Here is a 24,870-nt window from a genome sequence, read left to right on the forward strand (position 1 = left end):
CGACTACACCCTACAGATCCTCCTCGATCTCTCTGCAGCATTTGACACTGTCGACCACAAACTCCTACTCAGTATGCTTCGCTCCATCGGTCTAAAGGACACTGCCCTCTCCTGGTTCTCCTCCCACCTATCCAACCGCTCCTTCAGCGTCTCCTTTGCTGGCTCTACCTACCCTCCTCTTTCCCTTGCTCCAAATATAAACATGAAAGTCTAATTTTATTCTTGCCATTACCACGAAATTACTTAGTTTTTGGATTTTACCTATTCTAAAGACATTTCGATAAGAGAAATACTTTTAGGCCTCATTCATATGTCCTTAATATGGATCAGGGATGCATAATATAACACCACAGAACTCTATGGGGCCATACTGTATATCTGATTTCTGACAGAGGCTTTTTCTTGCGGATTCATATGGAATCTGAAGAAAGAAACTGACATATTCCACTGCATGTCGTTATTATGGGGGTGTTCCCCAATACAAACCTTCGTTCCATTAGTCTCCTTCACCTCCAAATTCAGGAAGAGTTCAATGAGCCCCGGCTGCGTCTCTACAGCAACGGTGAGGAATTCCAGAATCATGACTTTTATCTGCATGTCTTCTATGCTGCACTGCAGGCGGTTGAGAAAAGCGTCGCGGATAGCTGCGGCATCGCTCCCCAGACAGGCGTACACCGACATGGGGGCCACCTACAGGATAGTCAAATCACAAGTATTTTAGAGACGTAATACCAGTGGTCTCCTCTCTTCTTCTTTCCGGCTCCCAGATGAAGCCATAGGGGTGAATTCAAATACACAGATTTTTTGCAGAAAATCCTGCAACTGAAAATCCGTTCCCGTCATCCGAATAGATCAGTTTTGGCGCACATGAATGTATGCAAGTCCCAAACGGTTGTGTGAAATTTCTGCAACACATCTATCCTTACGGCGCGTTCACATGAAGCCGGCATACAGCAGATTGTGTCATGGATTTTGGTGCAAATTTCAACCTTTCAATTAAATTCAAACCGAATTGGTGAAATCTGTTAAAAAATCTGCGGCAAATCAACAGAAAACCTTGGAAACTCTCTTTAAGGGCTTATTTACATGAGCGTATATGGGTCGGGTCTTCACACCTGGCCGATATACGCTTCCATTTAAACAGTTCCCCCCCCCCTTTCCTCCCCCTCACCGTCTCTCTCCTCCACTCAGGCATCTGCAATAGAAAGGGGCAGAGCTAAGCTCCGCTCTGTCCCACCCACTCCCATTGCTGGCTATGGACAAGGGGCAAGGGGGTGGGAGCTTAGCTCCACCCCTGTACCACCCACTCCCATTGCAAACCGCTCAGAGGGGAGGAGAGAGACAGAGACCTGGTGAGTGGGAGGGAAGGGGGGGGGGGGGGGACTGCTTAGATGAAAACGTATATCGGCCGGCCGTGAAAGCGCCGGCTGATATACACTCGTGAAAATAAACCCTAAAGAAGATAAATGTGTTTTTGTAAAGCTCTGACATAAGCTGCATAACTTATCTTGTAGACACCTTCACACAGGCGAGCGCGATATTGGGCTGTAAATCCGCCCTCCCTCTGCAACCCATAAGGATGCGAGGCATTTTCATGGGAAAACAGCCTAGCATCACTTCCGGGATCCTCCCGTGATAGCCTCGGCAGAGGATTGCGAAGTTCTCTCATTGCTTTCAATAGGACCGGCGGTACGAGATCACGCACCAAGAAAGAACATGCCGCGATTTGTTTCCCGCATCGCAGTGCTGTGCGGAAAAACATTACTCGTGTGTATGATCCCATTCAAATAAATGGGGTTCATACTTGTGCAGCTCACAAATTGAACGATTTTGTCGGCCGTGTGAAGCCGGCCTCAAGCAGATCCGGTCGCCCGTTTGCAGATTTTGACTTGAAATCAACTGCAGATTCACAGCTGATTTCAGGTCGTGCAGCGCTCCTCTAACCTCCCAAATATACCCGGTATCCAAAGTGCAGCACACACTAGGAACTACAAATGAGCGCCGCCGCTGGTCATGTGATGCCATTTCTTTTTTTTAACTTTGTTTTATTTAACAAAATACAGAATCACGGTACAGAGCATCTTTGCACGAAAAAAGGAATATTGTACATGGCATTGATTGTATCTGTTCAAATAACATATATGCGTAAAAGTACATTTAATGCTGAACTGCACCTGTATAAAGTGGTCAATAAAAAAAGGGAAACATTGCTTCTTGTTTTGTTTTGCATAGTTTCATGTCAAACAGTTGAACAACAATAAGGGGGGGAGAGAGTGTCGGAGAGCCAGTGCCGGGCAGCCGCTCAGTTCCTGGTAGAAAAATGGGAAGTGCATTAAAGATGCGAGTGGAATGTAGGGAGAGATGAGGGAGATACGAAATCCCGATGGGGGAGGGAAAGGGCGGGAGCCCGGATAGAACTCATATTGTTGATAAAGTTTGTCGATTGATGAGCCAGAGGCCCCAAATCTCTTGAAATCTACCCGGGCATCCTCTATTCTTATAGATGATTTTTTCATATGGAGTGACATCATTTATTAGTTTTATCCATTGTGATAGTAGGGGTGGGTCTGCAGCCATCCAGTGCAGTACCACTACTTTGCGGGCCAGAAACAGTATTTTCTTGAGGAAGATGCGTGTGTATTTGGGCCATTGGTCTTCCGGCAGTAGGCCGAATAGAATTATTTTGGGGTCCTTTGATATGTTAAATGGGGGTAGTAAAAGTGCGTTTGTAAAGGCTGTAATGTCGGACCAGAAATTGTTTACTGGTGGACAGTCCCAGATTAAGTGCCAAAAGTTCGCCCCCGGTTGATGGCATCTGTGGCATGAATTTGATGGGGCGTTACCCATATGGTGTAGTCGGTTGGGGGTGAGATAAGCTTGATGGATTATATAAAGTTGGATCAGTTTATTATTCACGGCGGGAGAGACAGACAGGTGGGATTCCATGATGTCTGTCCAATCGTCAGTTGTGAGGGATGGGATGGAGAGTGTCCATTTATTAAAGACTGGAAGTGGGTTAAGGTTTATTTTGGCTGAAAGCAAGTGTGTATAAAGTGCCGAAATCAAGCCCTTGGGTCCTTGGGATTTAAGGATTCCGATGGTAGGGAAATTGGATATCTGAGGAGAATTGGGGGGGAACTGGGTGGTCAGTGCGTGTCTAAGTTGAAAAAATCTGAACAGCTGGAGGTGCGGGGATTGTACTAGATCGCGCAGTTGAGTGAATGTAGGGAGTATACCGTCCTTGTATACATCTTTGAGTGAGGTGACCCCCAAATTCCTCCAGTATTGGGGGTCTGGGACTGACTGCAAAGCCGTCAGGCCTGGGTTATCCCAGAGAGAGGAAGATCGGATACTATATCGCTAAAATTCTGGATAGATTTTGTCTCTCTCCACACACTCAGCGCCAATCTGTGGAGTGGTAATAAATCAGAGGGGTTTGAGCATTCGGGGAACTCCAAGTACACCAACAGATTGCCGCCTTTCACTTGATGTTCAAGGTATTGATCTGTGATGGGTTTTACTGTGTTTTGGAACCACGGACGAATATTGCGAAGTTGACCAGCTAGATAATATAATCTGAGGTCTGGGAGGGACATACCCGCCTGATTTTTGGGTCTCTGTAGTGACTTTAAACTTAGTTTGGGTCTCGATGAGCCCCATATAAATGAGGAGATGTGGGAGTTTAGGGATTGGAAATACCGTTTGGGGACAATCGTAGGCATGTGTTGTAGTATATATAAACATTTCGGTTGTATAGCCATTTTGACTAGATTTATGCGACCTGCAACTGATAGGGGCAACCTGGACCACTGTTTAAGTTTGTGTCTTATGGTCTCAAATAGAGGGTTAATATTTTCTTCTAGGGCTTTATTGTGGTTTCGGGTTATGTTTATCCCTAGGTATTTGAACGTTGATACCACCGCCAGGCCACATCTAGCTACTGAGGGGTCTATCACAGGGTTATGGTCCATGTATAGTGATGCCATTTCTAGTTGGGTCTTGCACCAACGATTTGGATTTTGACTCCTGTTTTTTTATGCAGAAATGCTGCAGATTTTGCCCCAGAATTTTCCACTGCAGAAAATCAGCAGCATTTCCAGTAGGAGTGAACATACCAGCTGTCCTCTGGGTTGATGCGTTCCTGGCACTGAGCTTATTTCTGCAAGAAGCAGATAGCGCCATTCCCATTGCAGTGGCCAGGCTTTGTATTACAGGCCATTCACTTCAATGAAAATTTTGCCTGCAGTACCAAGCCTGGCCACTGCAGTGGGAAAGGAGCTGTCAGTTTCCTGCAGAAATCAGCTCAATACATGAGCACACCGGTTCTGAGAACAGCTCATCAGTGGGGATCTCCACTGATCCACTATAGATGACCTATCCTGCGATAGACCATCAATAGTTTACAACTGGACCACCCCTTTAAGACCAAGGCTTAGGAAATGTTCAGTTATTTAATTTTCCCTTGTATGGAGTTGAAAGAGATAGATCGCCATACTCAGCGGTCAGCAACTGTCCTAACTAGAACCAACTAAATCATCGCAGAAGCCGACTCCTTCAAGATCACATAATTATAAATTTTGAGCAAACTCAAGACATCTAAAATACGGAAAAAAAAATAATCCTCTTACAGTAGCCAGACGTTTCAGCAGTTGTATAGCCAGCCGCGGCAACGAAGCGTCATATTTGTGGTAAATATATTTTGCCAGGACCGCGATGAGGTTGTTCCCGTGAGCTCCTGGTGAAGGGGTAAATAATGTTTAGAAACATAAAGCCACCAATTACACTGCTGTCTGAACATGTTAGATGTGACTCTCACCGTGCTGCGTCAGCGCCTGCTCCAAGGGGGACACTCCACTGGATGGCGGCTTCAACCGGATGACGTTATTGGTTATAGAAAATGCCAATTTGACCGTCTGGATTAACATCTGGCCTTGTCCTTCGGTTCCGCTGCTGAGATGAGAGCAAGAAAAAAAAATTAAAGAGAGTAATAATGGATCTCCAAGAAGCAAGAAGTCACATCAATAAGTGATGAGCGATATATCAGCAATGTCTCCACTCACCTCCCTGCCTGAGAGGCCATAACCACGTTGATTGTATCCACGCCAATCCCCATAATGTTGATGACGGCCTGCCCTGCCTCTGTGTTAGTCAGGCTGAAGATGCACAAGCTCTGTAGGTTTAGGGGGCTGTAGGGGATATTTGAGGGAGGTCGGTGTATTAATAAGCGGTTAACGATGTCATCACAATATGTAAATCAATGGAGTAACTGCCGGGACACAATGCCAATTACCTGCTCTGCAGATCCACGTCCGGGCAGAGGTTGAGGATGGCATGTATCAGATTCAAGATTAGGTATCCTGATATAAGGGGACAGTTCCAGAGTCAGATATTACATAGTAACTGCAATTTACAAGAAAGGAAAGCAAAAAGACCTTCTATAAACAAAGGATCATACACGGGGTTATAGTCGAAAAGCCGGAATCGGCGCGCTCTCTCAATACTGGTGTCCTATACTGAAATAGCGATAGTGTACACGAATAGGAAGGTTACATGATTGTGTGGTGCACGGGCTTCTGGGGGCCCCAGAACATAGATTTCACTTTTATGTTGTGGCCCCTGTAAGAGAGAGAGAAACCCAATTGTAAAGTTGAAGAGCGGCATGTGAGAAGCAGGAATGCGCTTTCTGCGTCTAAGTCCCGTGGGACCGTTGCTGGGACTGAAGGAAACGCAAGTTCTGCTACAATACATGCATGCTCTATGCGTGTGTTTCGGTTACTCCTGTAATGATAGCATCTGCCCCGGACTGCACTGCCGAACAACTCCATGCATGCATCGTAGCAGAAGGAGGCCACTTCGAGTACAATTTCACACAGGCCATACTACCAGTACTTACATTTCCTTATTTGAGTACCATCAGCGGACCTACAGGACTTAGAGAGATGCAAAAAGTAGATTTCTGCTTCTCACATGCTACTCTTCAAATGTACAATTAGGTTCTACTCTCTTTCTTACGGGGACAACAGCACAAAATTGAAATCCTTGTTCCGGGGCCGCCATGGTCCGTGCGCCGTACCATCGTGTAGCGCATCCATGCCTTCTTATTCAAGTACACTATTGTTATTTCACTATAGGACATCAGTAATGAGATATAGCGCCGGATCCTGCTATTTGACTACACCCTGTATAGTGCCTGGAATAAAGCCCCGTTCTGATCCCGTAAGCTCATGATAAAACTAATCTGCGCAGAGTGTGAACGTCACTACTAGACTAAGTCACTGAAACGCCTAAGGTTTTAATCACCGAGTTATACGGAAACTTTAAAGGGTTTTCAATAACTTTTCTATTCCATCTAGACACAGTCTTGGCCGCGTGTAGCTATGCCTGATGGTGCAGGTATGCCTCGTTCACGTGAACTGAGCTGTAGACCCCGGCACAGCCACTTGCAAATTAACACTGCTATACCTGGTTCTACAGTAAAGGGGACACCTACTATATTATGTTTGTTTGCCCATTAGGACATACAGACGGGGGTTTCATTACTGGGAAAATCCCTTTAAAGGCTATGAAAACCTTTGCACCAATTTTTTTTTTTACTGTTGATTTGCTTGCTGTATGCGAAACTCAGCAACTTTCTAAATAGTCTTCAGTAAAAATCTCCGACCAAATTTGTGTAACTTCTTAACATAACTGGTTACCCTACTGCTCCTGACTGCTCTCTGCTCCCTCCCTTCTCTCAGGCGTAGAGATACAAGCAGGAATGGGAAGGGGGCTGTACAGGACAAATCAGAGTAAAGAGGAGGAAAGCATCCCAGTTATCAGGGAGGGCAGATCACACAGGCTGTGGATAGTGAATAAAGCACAAAGGTGAGGAGGATAAATCATACAGGGTCTGTATCAGTGTACAGAGAGAGGACAGCAACCGCAACAGACTGGGGATAGGGGAAATCATACACTCCTCAGCATCAGTGTCCATCAGCACAAATAAAAAAAAAATAAAAAAATCATGGGCTGTAGACTAAGAAGTTACTCTGGGAATGAAGATGCTTATACATGAGAGCTAGTGAAGGCAGCAGCATCCTGGACACACACAGCGCACATCCAGTAGCCTGTGATACATGTCCACATGAGATAAGTATGAAACTAGAAGCACGCTGCAAAATGCATATCAGGGCATCTGAAAATGAATGAAGGAATGAATATGGCAGTCTGAAACTTGGAGCAAATTTACAACTTTGCATCATTAGAAGAGAACATTTTGAAGTCAAGTGACTGCTGTGGCCAATCAGTAGCGGCTGCGTCATTGTCCCAAACTAATGGCATCATGGTGCCCAGAATATGAGAGCGGATGCCAGGAGTTCAGACCTTGACAGCTGAGCTATGAATGGCCGTAGCAGTCATCTGACTTCTGTTGCCCGTTTGTGCTAGGGGACAGGGCCACAGAAGCCCCTCAGCTGGGATCCGGGAGGAGGGGACGAAGACAGGAGAGTAAGGAGTCTTTTTAGTTCATACTCGACCGTTAAATTTTTTTTGCAATGCTACAACCCCTTTAACTCAAGGTAACCCCATTAAACTCAGTTTTTCCATGTGATAAGGTGCCCATGGACTTTAAAGTTTACCTAATAGAAAAAGAAGGGTAACAAGTTAACATACTAAAATATCAACACTGTGAAATAAGGGCCGCATCACATACCAAGGTTTTCCCTCACACCGTGAGAGTTGTAGCGCCACCTGTGGTAATTCGGAAGCATTTCTCGCAACACGAACAGAATACAGGGCACTAAACCTTGACTCTGCATACTACCGAGCTGACCCTGGAAATAGAGAATTAAAACTTGTGGCATGTAAGACTTTTAAGAAGAAAAAGAGCTTCTGTGCTATTCCAGAATCATACCTTCACTAATGTGGTAACAAGGCGGAGAAAAGAGATCGTGACGCTATATTCCCCGTGGGACTGCTCGATCCCCAGAAGTGTCCCGTATCCTCCAGCATTCATGTTTTCAGTGCTGCGTCGAAAAGAGGAAAAAAAATGGAAATAAATTTTTAAAAAGCAACAAGATTTCTGTACTTACCGTAAAAATCTCTTTCTCGTCTCTTTCATTGGGGAAAACAGCTGAAGACCATAGGATGTTCCAGAGCAGTCCTTCAGGGGGTGGGGAGAAATATACAATGCATGCGGTCAGTTATATTGCAGTTTGCAAAACTCTTTGACCAAGAGAAGTGTCAGCGGATGCCAAGTGTGCCCTTGGTAGAACTTTAAGAAGAGGTATGGAGGCCTTACACAGTTGGAGAGTGAAGCACCATTGTGTACTGCCCAGTAGACACCCACTGCCCGAGCACAGCGTGCCGTAACTTGAAACGGAGGCTCCCTGCCCTTGGCATGGTAAGCCTCCGCCATTACTGATCTGATCCAACGTGACAGGATGGTTTTGGAAGCAACAAGGCCACATCTCTGGCCATCTGCAATGACAAAGAGTGAGTGCGCCAAAATGAAGACGTCCAGTAGAGGTATATCCGCAAGGCTCGCACCAAGTCAAATTTGTGGAGAGTTGATTATCGAGAGTGAGCGGTGGAGGGACAGAATGAAGGTAAGACAATGTCCTTACTGATCTAGAAGGCCAACACCACCTTTGGTACGGATGAGGCAACGGGACGCAGGAACACCTTGTGCTGATGGGATGTCATAAACGGAAGCCTGGCCAACAAGGCTGCTAGCTCAGGAACCGTGCAGACAGAAGTGATCACTACAAAAAATGCTACCTTGCAGGGCAAGAGATGAGCCATGATGTTGCGCAACGCCTGGAAGGGATGAGACTGCAGTGCATTCAGTACCAGACTGAGGTCCCGGCGGTAACAGAATGGTGTGGAGGGATGGCACGAGTGACCCTCTCTAGGAAGGTATGGATGTCTGACTTAGAAGCTAGTGGGCGATGGAAAAGGATGGACAATGCAGATACCTGACCTTTCAGGGAACTAAGGCCCAAACCCATGCCTAGCCCCACTTGAAGGAAGGATAGGAGGTGGGATAGTAAAAAACTTATAGGATGGAAGTTGCATAGTTCGCACCACAGGAAGAAAGTCTTCCACCAGACACAATGGTAAAGCCAAGAAGAGGAGAGCTTTCTAGCCTTCATCATGGTCTGAACGATGGGTTCAACAAATCCTAGAGTCCTCAGTACTGTGGCTTCAACAGCCACACCGTCAAATGAAGCATGGATAAGCTTGGGTGGAAGATGGGTTACTATAAGAGCAGGGAAGGGAGACACCAAAGAGTGTCGATGAGTAGGTCAACGAGATCCACATACCATGCGCATCGAGGCCAGTCTGGAGCATTGAGAATCACTGAAAGGCCTTCCATCTTTATCTCCTTGAGAAGTCATGGGATGGAAGGGAAGACGTACAGACACTGGAAGTCTGTCCAGGGAATTACGACAGCATTCGCTGCTCATGCCTGGTGGTCCTGAGACCTGGACATGAAGGTTGGGAGCTTGCAGTTGATTCTGAATGCAATCAGATCAATGTTCGGCTGACCTAATTTGCAACAGAGTGCTTCAGCATTAGGCGCACATTCTCCCCATCGAAGGAGAATGGCCCACTGAAGAGGCGGAATGGATATGCTTTGAGGGACAAGACCGTCAGCCTCAGTACCATGCAGTGACGCACAGAAACGTCACTCACCCGGCCGCCGGCTCCGGTCTGCGCATGCGCCGGCTGCCCGGCAGCCGGCACATGAAGGAGCCGGGGCCGCCGGGCGTGGGTGAGTACGCGCTCGTCCCAGCAGGCGCTCGGGTCGGATCCCGCGGCGAGAATCCTCGCCACCGGATCCGGCCCGCTCGTCTGCAGGCAGCCTTAGACATAGCTCCAGCCTCCAGCAGTGCGCACCCTTGTGCTAGCCTGTCTTTAATTAGGGAAATGGGGGCACTATGGTTGGCAGGTCGAAGTCAAACTAATGTTGACCATGCATCCTTTATTTTTGAAGGTTGGGCTGCAACACACTGGTCAATTGCAGTCTGTTCACCTTCGTCTGTGAGGTAAAGAGGGCGAGTCGAAGGACTGCCCCGTTTCCCAAGAATCCAGAAGTAAAACAACTGAAGACCGGTCAAAGAAAGAGGCAGACCTCTGGTGAAGCTTGGTACCTCTGTGGGAGTATAGCTGTTAGGAGGGGCCAATACTTTTTTCGTGTCTGCCTCCTAGTGGCATTAGTTATCCTCATGGTCTTCAGCTGTGTCCCCCAATGTAACGGACGAGAGATCCCAAATTGCAACACTACAGTAAATAAGACAGTTTACAAACTGCTACAGACAAGGCAGGTTTCATGACAGTACCTGATAAAGTGGCCTGAAGAAGAGCTGGCAGCAAAGGGCAGAAATCCTGTGTGATGTAAATCTGTCCAAACCTGGGATACAAACAATCAAGTAACGCATAAGTATCTTTTAAAACCTTGTAAAAAAATTTCACAGGGGCTTAAAAACTTTATTCACCTTTCCAGGCATTCGTGTAGCCAAAACAGTCAGGCAGTTCACACAGGAAGCTATGAAATCCATCGGAGGGTTCATGACCGTTGTCAACCTGGAATAAAAAAAATGCAGTGACTTCTCCAAGTCCTGTGATATAAATCACGCTGCAGCTTCATCCCCCTCCTGACCTCCTACCTCTGCAAGAGCATGTAAATCCGAGAGGTGATGGGCAAAAGGTAGTCGGCGATAGACAGGTCTGTGTTAATCACTTTGTGCACAAGGTCAATGATGGGCTTCACTCTGTGACAATGCAGTATAACATCTGGAGAGAAGCAGAGTGGACAAGTTATAAGAGGTATTCTCAACATCTCAGTCTTTTATGGCATATTCACAGGATATGTGATGGAAGTCCAATTGGTGTAAATCCCAGAAGTAAGACCCACAGGTATCTTGAGTTAGGGCTCCTACCGCCCTCGGCCTCCCCAAATGTGGTGGCAGGGTGTAAATGGGAAAAAGTTCCAGGTAAAAAGGAATAAAATCCAAAAGCTTTATTGAAGAAGGAATAAAAACATAATATGAGGCAGACAGACCATAAATTTGCATGCATGGGGGCACCTTGTACCTGAAGGGAAAAAAGTTTGATTGAATCAAAAAGAAGTGTAAGTTAGCAGAAAAGTAATGACTGAAGTTACGAATTCACAAACCTCTGCAGAGTATCCACCAGGTTTGTATAAATGAAGTTGTACTGTTTGTAGAGCTATGGAATGGGGAATGCGTGAATAGAGAGACCCTACATCTAGAGATGAGCGAGTATACTCGCTAAAGACAATTGCTCGAGCGAGCATTGCCTTTAGCGAGTACCTGCCCGCTCGAGACCAAAGGTTCGGGTGCCGGCAGCGGGCACGGAGCTGCGGGGGAGAGCGGGGCGGAACGGAGGGGAGATCTCTCTCCCCCCCGCTGACTGCCAATACTCACCGCTCCCCTGCTCCGGCAGCCAAACCTTTGATCTCGAGCGGGCTGGTACTCGCTAAAGGCAATGCTCACTCGAGCAATTGCCTTTAGCGAGTATACTCGCTCATCTCTACCTACATCCAAGGTAATCCAAAAATGAGTGAGCAAGTAAAATGTACAAATTCTGTAATACCAGTTTACTGTCCCGAATATAATCTAGTGTTGATTGGTTGCAAGTGATGAAGCACCACTGAGAATGTTTTGCACAGGGAACCTATCCTAGAAATGGTGGGGCAATGTTGAGGGGCAGAAAAGTATCACAACGTCGCATTATGTTTTCATTCCTTCTTCAATAAAGCTTTGGGATTTTATTCCTTTGCCTGGAACTTTTTCCCATTTATGCTGTTCAGCAGGCCTGGGCAGGCAGTTACCCAGGAAGGTGTTCTGGACTGCAATGCTGAAGTAGGAGGTACATATATTTTTCCTTTGAACGGCGGTGGGATCTTTTGGAGCGTGCAAACAGCCATGCGCCTTGCACAATGCTTTTTCAGTAATTCCAATAGAAGTCAATGGGAGTTAAGCAAACAGCGCAGCGTAGCTATTTCTGTTATCCCAGTCACTTTGCAATCAACAGCGTTCCCATCTTGGTCATGTTTAGCCGAGATAAGAACACATATTTAAATTAATTTTCGGAGTTACTGATTTTATATATAGTTGTGGGCTACTATGTAGAATCAATACACTCACTATGGTGCCGAAATGCTGCTTCGGCGGTTTGGTGTCACAGCATGTGACAGATGGCGTCACCAAGTCAGAAGGCTGGGTGACGCCCCATAAACCTGCCATGTGGGTTTCTAATGTAGACGCCCCAAAGCTGGTTTACAGGACGTCACTAATTATGTCCCTGTCCAGCTTTCTGTTAGCTGCAGCAGTCATATTGGTAAAGATACATGAACGCTGCAGCACTTTTAAACAGCCACCAATGTTAGAGGTACTCAGAAAACCCCTTTATGAGCAATGAGCCAAAGGTAAAGACAGTACACAGGATGAGATGAGGGAATGTGCATTCTCACCGGCTGTAGACACAACATGAAGAAGCATTTCAACTTCGCAGGTGAAGAGGGTCCAGCTACTGTATGAGTATTCCCAGCGCACAAAGAAGCCGCGTTCATCGGACATCACTTGACCAATTGTCCCCTGCGGTATACGCAGATTGGTCTGGCCCAGTCCTACAATACAAGAACACAATGACTATCCTACCATGTGAAGTGTGAGAGGCTGAGCAAAAATTACAGAAAACATCAACTATATACACATATTAAAAGTAGGTACAACAATGTGGCCAGGCAGAGGTTACAGCACCAAATCCTCTGATTCCCATCACATAGCCTTAGAGTAAAAAAACATTTTAGCTGCTTACAGCCACTGATAGGGGAGTATAGGAGTCGATTGCATGAAAGATCTTGAATGAGAACAGTATAAATCTATTTGCAGTGAGCGCCTCCTTAAAGATGGCTGCAGGCAACGATCATTTTATCATTTAAAGGGATATTCCCATCTGGTAAATCAAATCTGAGATAACAGTACTTCTGAATATGATAAACTCACCAAATTGCATCAATTCTTCAAAATATCCTGTTCCTCTGATATACCCATCCAGCTCGTTTACTGCTAGTTGTAAAGGGTTACAGCCAACACTACAATCTAGTAGCGGCAGTGCTTGTACCATTTATCTTGTTCAATTGCCATGGTGCCACGGCTGAGCTCATGGAAGAAGACTTCTGTCCCAGCCACCTCTTTGTAGCATTACAGAGATCTATAGGATGGCTTCAGGCCATGCACAGTAGCCCTGGAGCTATTCAGTAGAAGTCGATAGAGGAGCATACTGCTAAAAAGTGCTTAGCAGCATCAGGAGCGTGCATGTGCAAGCGAGCGGCGCTGGTCTGAGCTGTCAATCAAGGCTTCGGTAGGAGGAGGTTGGAAAAAGGAAGTTCCCAACAGTGGACCCAAAGAAAATGGATAGGTGGGTATAAGAATACCCCTTTAACCCCCTGGCTACATTGATGGGAAGCAGAGGATCTGAAGTTCTAGATCAGAAAAACAGAGCTCTGACCCCAAGAAAAACAGATTGTGAACAGAACTGAGCAAATCAGCAAAACCTCCACCCATTATAAGGTTACACAAACATGCTATATTAGATCTCTCAGGTTATTACCTAAAGCATACAGCAGTTTATAAGTCCGTCTCCTCCAAAGCGTCTCATCATCGTGCGACATGACATCATGTGGCTTGTGCTTATAATGCTCCGTGTAAAATACCATCTTATCCAGGAAAGTATAGGCCTGGAAGAAATCACAGAACACAACTAGAACCTAATACAACAATTTTAAGACCGCTCTCACACCGGGCGCTTTTTACTATTGCGTTCGGAATTGATTTCAATGGGGCCTCACAGACCTGCGCTTGAAAGGGGTATTTTAAATGCTGCAATATTCGAGCCCTGTCTGTTCTATTTTTGTGTGTTTTCACATTTAACGTACCTCATCACCCATCCCAATGATGGGGTGCGTTAAAAAAAAGTTGTCAAACGCTGTGCCATGCATTAAAAATGGCGCTCAAAATCGCTGTAAAATGCCACCATTTCAAATGTGGCGTTATCTGACCGCATGTGTGAGAGTGGTCTAAGAGTCCCAACCTGTAACATATGCTTTACCTTCTTAGCCGTAGACTTGTTTGAGACAAGAGCAGTGAACAATTGGAGCAGAGGAGCCAGCCGATAGGGGAACATTGTACACACGCTGTCTAGTAAGATCCCGAGGCCTATAGAAGTATCCTGGAGGGAGACAAGATATTAACATATGATGACCATGTCCAAGATGGAGGTGTATTTTAGAGCGCACATATACCAGGAGGCTCTCCGCTACAGCTGATCATGCGCTGATATTCACTACAATGAATGACACATTTTCAACCAAGTTTGAAATGGCTTAAAATTCATTTAGACCAAGGAGACCCAAGAACCAGACAAGAATATTGATCTTGTTAGTTTTTCGTTTGTCCTGACAGTATCTGTGAAAACACTGCCAGGCCCAAATCTACTTTTAAAAGGTCAGCACGTGCTGCTAAACATTTGGATGAGGGGCTACCCCCTGCAAAAATCTGTCTATGACCATCTTCCCATACTCACTGAATTCCAGAAGAGATCTGAGAGGTTTGGGGCGGTCAGCACTTGACAAGCTGTATCAATAATATCCTAGGGCGAGAATAACCATATTTATCAAATGGATCAATATTTATAGAAATATACATAAAGAATAATCTTATATTGGTGTGTGAGGCTCTGTTGACATCACTCTATGTTTAGGTTATGGCTAGAGATGAGCGAACGTACTCGGATAAGCACTACTCGTCCGAGTAATGTGCCTTATCCGAGTACCGCTGTACTCGTGCTGAAAGATTCGGGACGCGCTGCGGAGCGGGGAGCTGCAGGGGAGAGCGGGGAGGAACAGAGGGGAGATCTTTCTCTCCTTCTCTCCCGCCCGCTCTGCCCCGCTCCCCGCTGCGACTCACCTGTGAGCAGCGGAGCGCCCCGAATCTTTCAGCACGAGTACAGCGGTACTCGGATAAGGCACATTACTCGGACGAGTAGTGCTTATCCGAGTACGTTCGCTCATCTCTAGTTATGGCCCATTCAGACAGCCGTATATTTGGGCTGTGTACTCAACAGACAGCACTCGGCCCATTTATAGCCCATGAGGCTATTCACTAGAATGTTCTTTCACATGGACTGATGGTCAACGTGAGGGCTTACTCAGACGAACGTATATCGGCCAGGTATGCAAGGGCCATAAATATTGGGCAGCATACAGACATCTGTCTGTGTACTGCTCAGTGCAAGTTGCACCCGAGTCTTTCAAGTACAAATTGCACAAGCCATCTGGATACAGGTGTGTAAAGTCAGGAAAATCTCATAAATCCACAAACTGTATAACAAAGTGATTTAAGTCACCCATAGACTCTCTTGCTAAAAAAACAAAAATGTAAGCATCGCGGTATACGGTTTTTGCAGGGCGAGTAAATAAGTGCAGTTAACTACCCTTTTCTACATAGCTTTAACCCCTTTATTGATGCAGGCCTGTTTTTTTCCTCCCCACTTTAAAAAAAAACTACTTTTACTAATCCACTGACGTAACTGTCTGAAAGCTCGTTATTTGCAGGACAAGTTATATTTCTCAACGGTACCATTTAATGTATCATATATTATACTGAAAAAAACTTTTAAAAATATCTAAATGGAGTGAAATGAAAAAAAAAAAAAAAAATTCCACCGTTTTTGGGAGGGGGGGCCTTGCTTTGAGGGTGGATTCAGACGACCATATATCGGCTCGGTTTTTACGCCGAGCCGCTATACGGTGTCCTCATCTGCAGGGGGGAGGGGGGGGGAAGGATGGAAGAGCCAGGAGCAGGAACTGAGCTCCCGCCCCCTCTCTGCCTCCTCTCCACCCCCTCTCCGCCCCTCTGCACTATTTGCAATGAGAGGAGGCAGGGCGGGGCTTAGTGCCACGAATTAGCCCCACCCCGCCCCATTGCAAATAGTGCAGAGGGGCGGAGAGGAGGCAGAGAGGGGGCGGGAGCTCAGAGCACTGCTCCTGGCTCTTCCAGCCTCCTCCTCCTGCAGAGAGAGACGACGTATATCGGCTGGGTGTGAAAACCGAGCCGATATATGTTCGTCTGAATCCAGCCTTAGAGTGTACACACTGGGGAAAACCTGACATGATAACTTTATTCTATGGGTCAGCACAATTATCACTTAAATTTATGTTTGCTTTTTTTATTTTGCTGTACTACTTTAAAAAAATAAATTATCTTTGGGAAAAACTAAAATAATTTACTGCCGCCATCAACCATGGTAGTACTGGGGGCCTTCAGAAGGCCCCAAGCTAACATAGCAACCAAATGGCACCTTGCAGGAGGAGGTTATCATTCGGGACCTCGGAATACTGATCAGGAATTTAAATACCGCTGTCAGAATTGACAATAGCATTTAAAGGGTGAACAGCTGCAATCGGTGTTTAGGCTGATTGCGGCTGTTGCGGGCGGATGTCAGTTGCAACCTGCTGTGTATGAAGCAGGATCGGCTCCCGATTCTGCTCCATACAAACCTTGCACACCCAGGCCTTAAAAACGTACGCACAGGTTAAAGGAAAATAAGAAAAAAAGTATACCAGTGTATATGGTTCCTCAAATAGATCACGCTTTACCTGTTGTTTGCCCAGAGTATGTTCCTCCATGGAAGTCAAGGCGAAACACAGCAGACTGTAGACGCACAAACATGCTGTGCTGGTCGTACACTACAACAGTAAAAGGGTAAGGAAGAAGAGTCATCATGTTATGTAGTGAAGTCCTGCTCAATAAATCATCACTATGCTCAGATCTATCAGAAGACAAGTCAAAAAGGAAAGAGCCCCATAGTGCAGAATAATCCGGGCCATCCAGGTAATTTACTACATACAACTAGATTCAATATAGTACTTGGCTGCCTATTAAAAAGACAAGAGAAAGCAATGCAAAAGGATCCTTACATTATTCTCGCCACTACCAAGGCCTCGTAGCATACTTGTCAAATACTTGAAGACGTGGAGCTGCACGGCCATACTGCCCATTTTCCGGACGGTTGTGGCTACTTCGTCTGGACTCAGGGTGTGCCGCAACAGAGCCCAGGCAAGGAGCACAGGAGCATGATGAGGGATATCTCCAAACGTTAACAAGATGTTGTCCATGTCCTGTGGAGGTGGCATTAATAAAACGTGGTCAGACACTGGATAACAGACAAAGGATCATTTCAATAAGGGCAAACCTCACCTTGCAAAATTGTGGTTCGTTGGTAAATGGGTGTTCAAGCTCATCCTTGAAAACATAATCCTGCAGAGAGTCCATGTCGATCCCTTCCAAGAGGATGAGAACTTCAAAATATCTTTAACACAAAAACAAGGAATCCTTAGATATTAAGAAGCACAACTGAGCATAGAAAGTGCTAGGACAACACTTCTGCAGCCATTAGTACGGCATGTTCACACAAAACGGATTTACTGGAAAATCAGCACCAAAAAGTGATTTTCATGCATGTTTTGATGCGGATGTGCTGCAGCTTGCCAACCGCAATTGAAGAGCTGAAATCCATGTTGTAGCTGCATCAAAACCCATACAATTTGCTGCAGATTTTTCCACTGCACACGATTCACAGCAAATCCATCGCGTGTGAGCAAACCCTTTAAGATATATAAAAGGACACTCCAGATGTTCAAGGTGTATACCCCAGTAGAACTATGATGCAGGATACCATATGTGTCTGAGAAACATATGTCCCACCACTGACTCTTGCACCAATGTGGAAAATGGGGCAACCCCACCCCCCACCCCCCTGGGGCAACCCACCCCCTCCCACCTGAAGTTCTCCATTTATTGTCTGGATGCACTGACAGACGGCCAACTCATCAGGCGGGTGAGGGACCACCGTTCTCTACACAGGTGTAGGTCCCAGATGTGGGACCCACAGCTATTAGACATTTACATCATATCATCTGGAATTGAGAATATGCCTTTAAGCCTAGTGCAGGGCATCAATTTTTCTGGAATTTAGCCAATGACATGAGATTACTAACACTCACCCAATTCTGTCTATTAAAGGGTCCAAGCTTTGCTCAACCAAGTGCCGATTTTGTTGTCTACGTCCGAAGCCTTGTTCTTTAAACAGCCTGGTGAGTGCCAGTAGGTTAGAGGGGGAGATGGCAAAGTAGGCATAGTAGAGGAAGATGATCTCCAGCAGCATTGCTTGCTCCCGTAGACACTGTGCAAACCATCGGGACACCTGACGTTCAGTCTAAGCAGAGAACAAAGCAGTGAAATTAAACTCAGTCGTGGCGGTTCACGAATGTTAGACATGTTTATATAAAGACTCCAGACGAAGGTGGGGTCTTTATATAAACTTTCAGCTTATAGGTTTTGAGCAGGTTTATATGTGGGGGGTGCATAATTTGAAACATTTATTTACCCGGATTAAAAACTTTGGTTTAATTCTTTGTTGCCTTTACTTTTTGCAGATTTAATCTGCCTTTTGGTTGTTATTAGTGTGTAAGAAACAGCCTGCACCCAACGTTCAGGGGGCCCGTACAGCGTCCCACGATGAGATCGCGGGACGCTGTGCGGTTGCTAGGCAGCTGGGGACCTCCTGAAAGTCCAATGTTCGCAAGTAGGGGACTATCTGTACTATAGAGTGCATCAAAATAAAGCTGCAAATCCATCAGTAAAATATTTTTTCACCTATAAGTAGAGATGAGCGAGCATACTCAGTAAGGCGATATACTTGAGAGCATCGCCTTTTCAGAGTACCTGCTGGCTCGTACCTGAAGATTCGGGGAGGCCGCAGGGGTGAGCGGGGGGTTGCAGAGGGGATCAGGAGGGAGAGAGGGATCTCTCTCTCACTCTCCTCTCCCCTTCGCTGCCCCGTGCCGCTCTTCAAACCCCGCGGCCACCCCCGAATCTTCAGGGACAAGCCAGCAGGTACTCGAAAAAGGCGATGCTCTCTTAAGTATATCGCCTTACCAAGTATGCTCGCTCATCTCTACCTATAAGGCAGCCAGATCTGCTGACAGATTGACTTTCTCTGCAGCTGCACTGCTTTGCTAAGAAGCACTTCCAGTACTAAGAATGTATGAGGGAGTATACACTGGTGGAAACAAAGTGTTAGACCGAGACAGTTACAGAAAGTTTATAAAACTTGGATGAAAGTTTCTCTGTAAGAATGGTATTGAATAATACAAAATTGGTTGAGGTATTGGGGGTAATGCCCACGGCCGGATATCTGCCGCGTTGTATACGGTGGAAATCCACGGCGTTGCCCCGCAGCTGTGAGGTTCTATTAAAATAATTTCTGCAGGAAGCAGAACGGTGAAATAACCCGCGGCATGTTCTATTTGCCGCGGGAATACACGCAGCTGGCTTCCATTGTAGTCAATGGAAGCCGTCCGTCACGCTATACTTCCGCTGTAGCACAGCCGAAGTATTGCGTGAATACGCATCCCCGCCTACCGCAATAGAGGTCTAATAGGAAAGCATCCAGTGACCCCATTCTTGCACTCAAAAACAGCTATTTGTCTCCGCAAAGACAAAGAGAAGCCGAGGAGAGCGGTCACACATTGTGGGACTTATTGGCAACATAAGATTTCATTACGGTGTACTGATGTACTTGGGTAAGGTGATGCGGCATAAGATGTGTTGTGTTCATCAAAGAAAGGTAAATGGGTAAAGCGACTGACATACCATGAGGTTTCCGTGAGTTTCCCATGTGGGGGCTTCTTCTTTGCAGAGATCTTCAAAATGCTTGCGGTATTTCCCCATCAAGTCCTCCCGTTGCAGCATATCCATGCAGTCATTAAATTCTTTCTAAGGTGACAACATTTGATATCTACAGTGAAGATCTGCATGCCAGCAATCTAGGATAACCTTACATGTGCTTTTACACGTCCGATAATCTGCCTGTGCTAGCGTGCTGACAGACAATGAGTGTGTTAGTCAGTGCGCGTTCCTCTTGTGTGCATGGTCAGATTATCTATAGTGTGGGAACAAGCTATGGCTACTAACATAGTTTGCACCAGTACAGTATGCGTTCATCAGCAGAATATATCCACGTTTACACTGGGTCATGTGCTGCCGACAAGTGAGCAGCTTTATGTTAGTTCAAAAGAAATGATCAGCCGACAAACTATCGCTTGCTCATTGGATGGCTTCTTGCTGGCATATTCAGATGGGCTGATGATTGGGCAAAATGAATATTCATATTTGATTATCTGTCCGTAGCATAGCACATTCCTTCCCGTTTTACGCTGGCCATATGTCCTAAGGCAACAGATGAACTGAGCTGATTTCTGAAGAAAGCAGACAGCTCCATTCTTACTGTAGTGGTCAAGCTTGGTATTGCAAGCAAATACCCATTCATTTCAAATCACTGCAATATCAAGCCTGGCCATTGCAGTAAGAACGGAGCGTTCTGCTTTCTGCAGAAATTAGCTCAGTACATGAACACACTGGTCCAGAGAAGAGCCAATAGGTGAGGGTCCCTGTAGACGAACCCCAGCTAATCTACTCTTGATGACCTATCCTAAAGATGGGCCATCACTAGTTTACAACTGGACATCCCCTTTAATGACAATACAAAAAGAGTCTCTCAGTCTGCAGGCCTCAGCACTACAATGTACGAGACTTCTTCTGAAACTAATGCCTACTATTTTATTATGCTGGCACAGGATGTTGGCAATATGGTAGTATAGTTTGAACCTTTCTGTCAATATCTGGTAAATGTTCTTGCCATGTGACAGATGGCAGCAGAGGGGCAGTTTGAAAAAAAAAAAGGCGCCTGATATAATGAAAGTACATGTGTGTAATTGAAATCTTTCCTGCACCCATTGACATCCATCAGCGCTTTAAGGATACCAAACAGTGGATGCTGGCAGAGTGAGGTAGGTGGAGCGCGTCAACAGTGGCAACAGCGACGTGAGAGACAGACCACGTTCTGGACAGCCACGCACAGCTGTCACACCACGAAATGAAGATGTCTTGAACAGCTCATCCGTGTAAGGAGCTGAATGTCGGGTTCAACATGTTGGAAACGATGATACGCGAGTGAGCTGATAGAGACTCTCACTTTTTTTTTTTCCAATTCCAAGAACGTCACTGGATTTTGAGACGCTTTGCAATTCGCCGATGAATGTCAACGGGTACAATTTTTTCTGTATGGAGGAATTCAATTACACATCTTTGCTTTATATGCACTTTCACGGCAGACGCTATTTTGTCAGACCGCTCCTCTGCTGCCATCTGTCACATGGCAACAAAGTTTACCAGATATTGGCGGGAAGGTTTAAACTCTATTGCCATACCGCCAATATCTGCTTCTGACATCATATGCCAACATAAGATAGAAGGAATCAGTTTTGGAGCGACCCTCGTATAACACATCTTAGCTCTTCAGCTGGTCACTAGTGCTTGGTATGTGCCTCCATGTAGACAGATTGTGGAGTGACTTGATTTATCCTTTATGACTAATCATTTAGATACAAAATAAGAAAATGCACGCTACCTTGTATGGATGCTTTTCATCTTGGAAGTAAGTCAGTAGGAGCAGGACAGAGCGTAGCATACAAATTCTCTCTTCATAGTAATAGTCTGCTATCTGTAAGTAATAGGAGAGTGAAAATTACAGAAGGTTCTTTCATCAACAATCCAAGGGTTACTTGAATGGGCTGAGCTGCAGTACCAAACACAGCCACACATGTATGGATGGTGTCGGTACTGCAGTGAAGGAGCAATAAGATTCAAATGAGAGCCGTGGCCCCATTGGTCATTGCTCCACCACTTATCCCACATACACTATGTTGACAAAAGTATTGGGATACACTAGAAGGTGATGAAATTTGATTTTTTTCAAATATTTCAATACGGTGTTGGCCTCAGTGACTGCAATAACCCTCCTCAGACGCTTTCCATCAAATTCTGATAGAAGTGTGGAAGGATTTGCCTCCAGGAGAGCTTCAGTGATGTGGGGGATGATGGGCATATATGGATACGGCGAGCTAGTTCGACCTAAAAATGCTCACTGAGTTTGAGAGCCGGACTTTCAGCTAGCCAAGTTTGCAGATGTTCTGCTCTTTAACCCAAGCCTGCGTGTTGTATGACATGGTGCTCGGTCATGTTTGTAGAGACACAGCGCTGTACCGAAGTATTGCCAAAGAGTAAGTAATTCCACATTGTCCAGAATGTCTCCAGACCCATCGGCATTGAGGGTGGACTTCACTATAATTATTGACCCTAGTCTCTCCCAGCAGAAACACCCCCACACCACAGAAGAACCTCCTCCAAACTTCACTACTGAGATGATGCAGACACTTAGAAACCGCTTTACACGTAGCCGCCACAGCCACGTGCGGCCATCCGATCGGAAGATGGTGCTGTTCAGTTGTGCTTGCTGGGATCTGTTGATCTGGCTGGGTGTAGTGATCTCCTGCTAGCCAATCCCCGTTTGTCTCTGCTTCATCCTGCTGAGTTATTTGTCATTTCTGGGCTAGGTGGCCCTTAGGGTCCTCTAGTAGATGTGTCTTGCTAGTGTAGGGACCGCAAGACACGAGCAGCCTTGTCATGGCCTTGCGGCTTAAGTTCATTGGCCAATGTACGAACCAATACCTCGTACTTTTATAGCTATATCATCTGCTTATGTGTACAAGTATGCAAGGTGAGTGTTTTGGTTATTTGTCAGTCCCTATGTTATGTCTGTCCGTCAGTGCAGTCCACAGTATGCAGTGCTGTCTAGTTGGTGTTTACGTCAGCACGTCCTGTCCGAATTCCGTTTTAGGTTCCCTTGTTTGTGGTCCCTAACCCCTGTTTGGGCACATTCCTGTGGGCCCTGCGCTTATTTGCCCACACGAACATAACAGGTGCCCTGCGATTCATCTGTCCACAACACTTGCTTCCACTCATTTACAGTCCAAGAACGATGCCCCATGCACCTTCGCAGGTGCCTCTGTGCATTCACTGCTGTGATGTTGTGTGCAGCCGCTCGTCCATGTTAACCCTTTACATGCAGTTCCCTATGCAAGGTTCTGGTGCTAATGGATGTCCCAATGGCCCGTGGGACTTTCAGAGTGTTTCGGCAGAAGATGTGTGTGATGCCTTCACAGCTCGTACAAGGCTTCGTTGACCACGTTCTGTCAGTTTTACGAGGTCTCCCCAAACATTACTGCACCGCAAACACCAGAAGTTTTTAATCTCAGAATAAAATTCCTAAGTTCACTGTTGGCAAGGACCAAAATACTGATAAGTTGCTCAGGTGACATCCCACCATCAGTCCCCTTTGGAAGTTTGTCAATTCTACACCTGGTGCCATTCTGATGGTTTCTGTACTAGAATATACCTGTGTGATACTCTCCTTTATACCTAATGCTAACACATCAAATTTGCACTTCCCCTTCGCCTGAGGACTAGTGGGTGTAACTATACTACACATAGTGTAGATGGTATAATCTAAGGATGGGCTATCAATGTAAAAACCCTGAAAGAAAAAAGAAAGCTTGTCTATTAAAAAAGATATGTTTTGGGGTCAGCCCTTGTCTATATGCCATATTGAGTTATACGGATGTCATAGATGAGTATCCACCCACTCAGAACCCTATCAGGCAGAATGAAGAGACGCTCTCTGTAGGAGCACCTACCATTCTTAAGGGCTTGAGCCGCCGTTGTATTATTACGACAGCCATGCATCTGAAATGCACCATTTTAAAGCAGCCACTAAGGGGAAAATGCCTGGCTTATCACAGCTTACCCTGGCTTAATCAGCAGAGAAAAGCCCTTCATTGACATCCATGCTCATGTGCAGAATGCATTAACACAAACCTTCAGTATCAGCGCCTGGCTCTGCCTTTCATCTTGTGGTACCAGCTAAAGAAAGAACAAAGAAGGATGAGCTGCAAAATCTCGGTGTACGCCCCATGTAATACGTCAGGGAACATGTAGTAAGGTCCAACCTTTATAGAGTCTTGAGTCCCCCTGTAATCGTCCTGAAGATAACACTGTAGTAACTGCACGCTCTGCCTCTCATCCAGTCCCTGTATCAATGCAAACGAGAGATTCAGGTCATAAGTGTCCGGTAATACACACCAAGGTCTTCGCACTCCAGCCCCTGCATCCAAGAGTCTTCTCACCAGAAACTTGCTGATTCGCTGGCCGAGCTCTTTCAGTGCAGGAGCTAAATTCTTGTTGGCCTTCACCTTATCTGCGGAACTCGTGCTGTAAAGAGGAAGGGGGCGATTAACAGGCGGAGAACAGCAAGCAGGGGTATGATCAGGATATGTGCAGTCACATCCGCCGACATCTGACTCCAAGACCATTGGACGCTTTTAGTCCCGCCCCAATTTAGTCTATGAAAACCCCCAGTGCATTTTTAATGCAAATGCTTATTTATTAGGCATGACTTTTTTTAAAGGTCTTATACACCTTAAAGGGGTTGTCCCGCGAGAGCAAGTGGGGTTATGCACTTCTGTATGGCCATATTAATGCACTTTGTAATGTACATTGTGCATTAATTATGAGCCATACAGAAGTTATCAGAAATTATTCACTTACCTGTTCCGTTGCTAGCGTCCTCGTCTCCATGGTGCCGTCTAATTTTCAGCGTCTAATCGCCGGATTAGACGCGCTTGCGCAGTCCGGTCGTCTTCTTTTCTGAATGGGGCCGCTCATGCCGGAGAGCGGCTCCTGGTAGCTCCGCCCCGTCACGTGCCGATTCCAGCCAATCAGGAGGCTGGAATCGGCAATGGACCGCACAGAAGCCCTGCGGTCCACCGAGGGAGAAGATCCCGGCGGCCATCTTCAGCAGGTAAGTAAGAAGTCACCGGAGCGCGGGGATTCAGGTAAGCGC

General features: G+C 46.0%; 1 protein-coding gene across 1 annotated transcript in view; it reads right to left on the bottom strand.

The window, feature by feature from the left end:
- Nucleotides 1-24,870, bottom strand: part of NUP188 (nucleoporin 188) — a 49,240-nt gene that overhangs the window by 13,777 nt on the left and 10,593 nt on the right. The window contains exons 4-26 of the mRNA XM_066580544.1: nt 24,155-24,239; nt 23,978-24,058; nt 23,847-23,891; nt 21,541-21,633; nt 19,725-19,847; nt 18,074-18,285; nt 17,268-17,379; nt 16,988-17,188; nt 16,667-16,756; nt 14,593-14,658; nt 14,119-14,238; nt 13,621-13,747; nt 12,479-12,634; nt 10,650-10,776; nt 10,479-10,566; nt 10,323-10,393; nt 7,892-8,003; nt 7,691-7,811; nt 5,291-5,357; nt 5,061-5,186; nt 4,817-4,950; nt 4,629-4,735; nt 487-690 (exon numbers count right to left, since the gene is read on the bottom strand). Of these exons, the coding sequence (XP_066436641.1) occupies nt 487-690; nt 4,629-4,735; nt 4,817-4,950; nt 5,061-5,186; nt 5,291-5,357; nt 7,691-7,811; nt 7,892-8,003; nt 10,323-10,393; nt 10,479-10,566; nt 10,650-10,776; nt 12,479-12,634; nt 13,621-13,747; nt 14,119-14,238; nt 14,593-14,658; nt 16,667-16,756; nt 16,988-17,188; nt 17,268-17,379; nt 18,074-18,285; nt 19,725-19,847; nt 21,541-21,633; nt 23,847-23,891; nt 23,978-24,058; nt 24,155-24,239 (2,668 nt within the window). The remainder of the gene's footprint in view (nt 1-486; nt 691-4,628; nt 4,736-4,816; nt 4,951-5,060; nt 5,187-5,290; nt 5,358-7,690; nt 7,812-7,891; nt 8,004-10,322; nt 10,394-10,478; nt 10,567-10,649; nt 10,777-12,478; nt 12,635-13,620; nt 13,748-14,118; nt 14,239-14,592; nt 14,659-16,666; nt 16,757-16,987; nt 17,189-17,267; nt 17,380-18,073; nt 18,286-19,724; nt 19,848-21,540; nt 21,634-23,846; nt 23,892-23,977; nt 24,059-24,154; nt 24,240-24,870) is intronic.

Source organism: Eleutherodactylus coqui, chromosome 10 (assembly GCF_035609145.1).
Source record: "Eleutherodactylus coqui strain aEleCoq1 chromosome 10, aEleCoq1.hap1, whole genome shotgun sequence".
In the NCBI taxonomy this organism is placed as follows: Eukaryota; Metazoa; Chordata; class Amphibia; order Anura; family Eleutherodactylidae; genus Eleutherodactylus; species Eleutherodactylus coqui.